General features: G+C 38.8%; 1 protein-coding gene across 2 annotated transcripts; it reads left to right on the top strand.

Annotated features, from left to right (window-relative positions):
- Positions 1-453: 453 nt before the first annotated feature.
- LOC104587027 (B3 domain-containing protein REM10-like) lies at positions 454-4,259 on the top strand. 2 transcript variants are annotated; one of them, XM_088896719.1, is made up of 4 exons: positions 454-761; positions 866-1,217; positions 1,356-1,456; positions 3,751-4,259. In XM_088896719.1, the coding sequence occupies exons 1-4, from the start codon at positions 660-662 to the stop codon at positions 4,015-4,017; spliced, it is 822 nt and encodes a 273-aa protein (XP_088752845.1). In that variant the 5' UTR covers positions 454-659; the 3' UTR covers positions 4,018-4,259. The 2 variants fall into 2 exon arrangements, with proteins under 2 accessions (XP_088752845.1, XP_088752844.1); XM_088896718.1 differs by having other exon boundaries at positions 866-1,223; positions 3,751-4,258.

The following is a 4,259-nucleotide window of genomic DNA, read 5'->3' as shown; positions in this document are numbered from 1 at the left end:
ACACATCTTGGAACTACTTATTGACTGTATTCTATTTAGGGACTAAACTCCGACCAGATTAACCCAGGTTGAAATCAGAACATCCTAGCCCTATATGTTAAGACCTCAACTCCAAATCAACCCGAGGTTCTCAACCAATCTCATCAAACCCATGATTCTATTCAGAATCCGATCCTATTTCGTTGGATTTGGATAACCTCCTTTTCCGAGCAATATCTGGTACACAATCAACTTATTGTCCAAATGCAATAAGCCATTTTACCCTTCTCAAAGACCAGGCCCGGGCCCAACTCAAAAAATAAAAAAGAAACCCGAATTCTTCTGTCTGAACCCAACCCGAAGACCGAAAATCCAAGCCCAGCCCGTCTGTCGAGTTCGGGTTGGGCCTGCCCAAGTTGCACCCCTATGAACAAGACCTGACCCTATGTCTCTCTTCTCTTTACCGAGAAAGAAGCAACGGTCGGTCGGCGAGAATTAATGCTGTAATTTACATCCAATTGCAGAAGTTCCAGACTTGCAGAGATGCACGCTGGACATCGACAGGATTCGAAGAGTCGAGAGGTATGCAGCGTTGATTCCTCGCAAGTCGCAACCCACGATGCGGTGATAATCGGAGCGTCCACCGAACTGATCAAGCTGCTGCTCTACATGGTCCAGCCATGCCTTCTGGTAATCCACAGAACCTGAAAATGCTAAAACTGGCTCCCCCACACAAGCGTTGCTTCTACACGGTCTTCTCACCGTCGTCCTCCATAAAACTCGTAAGTCATCTTCCTCTTTCCTCCTCTCTCACACGCATCTCAGCATATAAAACTCGGAATGTCACATATAATTGATTAAGCTGCTGCATGCGTCTGCTATGTAGGAGATACCGCCGGCTTTCAATAGGCACCTCGCCGGAGAGAGTTGGATAGACGAGGCAAGACTGAATAGTTGCAAGGGTTCATGGGATGTGAAGGTCAGAGGGAGTGGGAGAAGCAGCGAAGACATGTATTTTGAGAAGGGTTGGGAGGATTTTGTGAAGGAACACAAACTTCACGTCGGAGATCTTCTGGTTTTTCAGCATCACGGTCGCCTAGTTTTCGATGTCATGATATTTGATCCAAGCGCATGTCAAAAGGAATATCATCCTGCTTTTATTGGAGAAGAGCGCAAGCAGGAAGAAACAATGAAACGACAAGAAGAAATCATTCACCCTAATCACTCAAATTCTAATGGTACAAGTGAGTTCTCTCTTGATTCTTTGATTTTTGTTTTTTTTTTTTTTTTGGTTCTATAATATAGTTCTTGATTTCATGTGGTTTTCTGCGTGGTTGGTATTTACTGACTGATAGGCTTATGAACTATTTATATAGGAAAAAGGCCACTTGAAGAAGAAGAAGAAAAACTAGAAAGAAGGCAACGCCCCTTTTTCAACACCACCATTAACGCAACAAATATTATTTCTGAGTACCTGGTGATTTCTCATTTCCTCTGTAGTCCTTTTTTGTGCGTAGATTCTATATAAAACCTTAGCATCAGTATAAATTGATACAAAATAATATAAAATACAAGGTTTTATACTCTTATACTCCTTCCAAACTGAGCCTTAGTTAAGATAAACCCGTATCATAACTATATCTATATCAAAGAAATGATACCTAAAAAAAGCTTGTAACCAATCAACCCCGTATCATAAACCCGTTAACTAATCAGATCTCATTTATAAAATTTAAGGGTGGGTTTTGATTGGTTAAAGCACTTATGTATCATATCTTTCCGCCATGGTAGATTTTCCCATATGATACCGATATCCATATTAGATATAGATGTTCTTGGTTACACTGAGATGGTCCAACATGTCAAGTATTAGCTATGCAAGAGATAATATACCACTACAATTTAGAATGAGCCACCTGATGGCAGCTCGGTAGGATCTTTGACATGTTGTAGTAGAGAGGGATTCAAATTACTGAAAAATACAGACATGCCTAATGCAGATTTCTGAATTTTACTGCAGATCTATAAACATTCAAAATGTCAGAAATTCCTATTCTATACATTAATGCCTGCTTCTAAATTGGCATTAATTCTGAATTGCCGCCTACCCCAATTATACTTCGGACTTAAAAATTCTGATCCTGGACTGAACCATCATTCTCCCTTAAAATTATTAAATCTCACTGCAAGTTTGGGGGGGTGCTGTTAACGGGATGGGGATGGGGATGGGTTACCATGGTTGTGTAATCGCATGAATAAAAAATAAAACTCAGTTTGGCTTATTCAGTTAAATATTTATTTCAGTTTTTGCTAAAATGGGTTTTGGTTTCAGTTTTCAGAATTAGAACTTTGATTGACGAAAAAAACCGAAGTAACTGAATTTCATTATAATATTTATATTATATAAATTACAGATTGGTGCTCTACTTTGGGGTGGCATTAATTACTTCCTTGAACTTTCAGATTACAACAAAGACCCTCTCCATCAGTTAATTTTGAAAAAGATTTTCATGTGACTATCTAAGCTTTTTTAAATCTCCAATCTACCCTTGTTTTCAATGATTTTTTAGCATTCTTTTATTCATGGTTTTCAAAGCTGGATCGGACCGGACGGTTAGATTGGAAAAACTGAGAATCGGTCACCTGATTGGTTCCGTTTTCCCCCAAACCTGCTTCCCCCCCAAATCGTTGATTTCAGTTAATTGTTTGAACGGTTTTGACCATTTTCCAATATTTTTATTTTTTTGTCAGAATGGGCCAGCCGTTCGAGTTGAATGATTGGACTGTTCAAACTGATAACCAGACCCCTAACTGGTTCGTTTTTAAAAACTATGCTTTTATTTCCATTTTTACAGTGTAATTTATATTAATTACATGTTATCTTTGTTGCAATTCGAGGTTTTCATAGAAGTTTCTTGTTTTTTTTTTGTATTTTTGTTGTTGCAATTGCCATTTTATAAAAGTTTCTTGAATGGGGTATTTTGATAGATTAACTTCTTCCATCACTCAACTTCATGGAAAGGGGGTCTTTTCGGAATCTAAGTAATTTATCTGGTGTGTTTGTGTGTGTATAACAAAGTTTGGTTTTAACCAAAAATTTTGGTTTAGTTATTTTGGCTTTAGCTAAATCCAGTCTCGGTTCAATTTTGCCAATTAGAAATTCAGTTTCTAAAGCTTTAGATTAGTTGGTTTAGTTTTTAACCAAATTAACCTAATGTTCACTCCAACTACATTCTGAGTTTAGATATACTGTCTGAACATACAAATGCTGTAACTAAGCTAACATTTTGGGAGGGCTTTTATATATGCAGCAGCCAGCAGCTTTTGGCTTTGCAAGGTGGTTCCCACACGGAAAGCCTAAAAGCTATATTTGCTGAAAAACGTGAAAAGCTCAAATAAACTGCCATTCAGCCAAAAAAAAAAGTAGCTTTCCACTTTTCCAGTGAGATTATTTTTAGTAGGTTCTTCAAAACAGCTTACTGAAATCAGCTCAATCAATGCTGATTCGTCCCAGATGGGCCTAAAATATAAACATAAGTTGGCTAAAGCAGATCAGCTCCTCAATTTAGGAGTGGAGTGGCATCATTACTCCTTCATCCTGTTTCATGGGCTGGGCTCGGGCTCGGGCTGGGCTTATGTCAAAATGCAAATGGGCCTGGTTAAAAGCCTGAACCGGAAACGGTATAAAGCCAAGCCCAAAGCCCGACCCGTGAACGGGTCTTTACATTATTATAATAACAATGTGGAATGAAAAGCTTGTATTGGATGCAGGTCATTCCAAAACAATTTGCCATGGCACATAACTTATATGGCAGGTGCAGCATGAACCTAAGAGATTGTAAGGGACAGTCATGGCCAGTGGAACTACGCAATCGTGAGGAGTATGGCTATACTCGCCTGTTTATTGGACATGGTTGGTTCAATTTTTTGTCTAAAAACAAATTAAAGAAAGGAGACAAATGCATCTTTGAGCTCGATTCTGCTGGAAAGGCAGAAGGTTTGGTCATGGATGTTCGTATCATTCCACCAAACAGTTGAAAGTTTGAAGGATTTTTTTCCTGTTTTCAACTTGTTTTGGGTGTTGGTAGGTTTTTGGGCCACACTGCATCTACCAGCAACTCTTTTTCTTCAGGGAGGAAGGAACTTTGTCATGTCGTCAATGCAATGCTTTCTGTAAGAATTTCTGGTGTTGGTTGATTTTTGTTTTGTTGCAAGTGTTGGGAGAATTCTGGTTCTGGTTTGTTGCTGGTTGTTTTGGAACTCGAATTGATGATGAATCA

The sequence above is a fragment of the Nelumbo nucifera genome, chromosome 1, assembly GCF_055504915.1.
Source record: "Nelumbo nucifera cultivar China Antique chromosome 1, China Antique-T2T, whole genome shotgun sequence".
Classification (NCBI taxonomy): domain Eukaryota; kingdom Viridiplantae; phylum Streptophyta; class Magnoliopsida; order Proteales; family Nelumbonaceae; genus Nelumbo; species Nelumbo nucifera.
This window is presented reverse-complemented; position numbering and strand designations above follow the sequence as displayed.

Excerpts from the sequence above, each read along its gene's own strand:
- LOC104587027 (XM_088896718.1), top strand. The coding sequence starts at position 660 with ATGCCTTCTGGTAATCCACAGAACCTGAAAATGCTAAAACTGGCTCCC. Across the intron at positions 1,224-1,355 it reads CTCAAATTCTAATGGTACAA|GAAAAAGGCCACTTGAAGAA; the intron begins GTGAGTTCTCTC and ends CTATTTATATAG. Across the intron at positions 1,457-3,750 it reads ATATTATTTCTGAGTACCTG|GTCATTCCAAAACAATTTGC; the intron begins GTGATTTCTCAT and ends TATTGGATGCAG.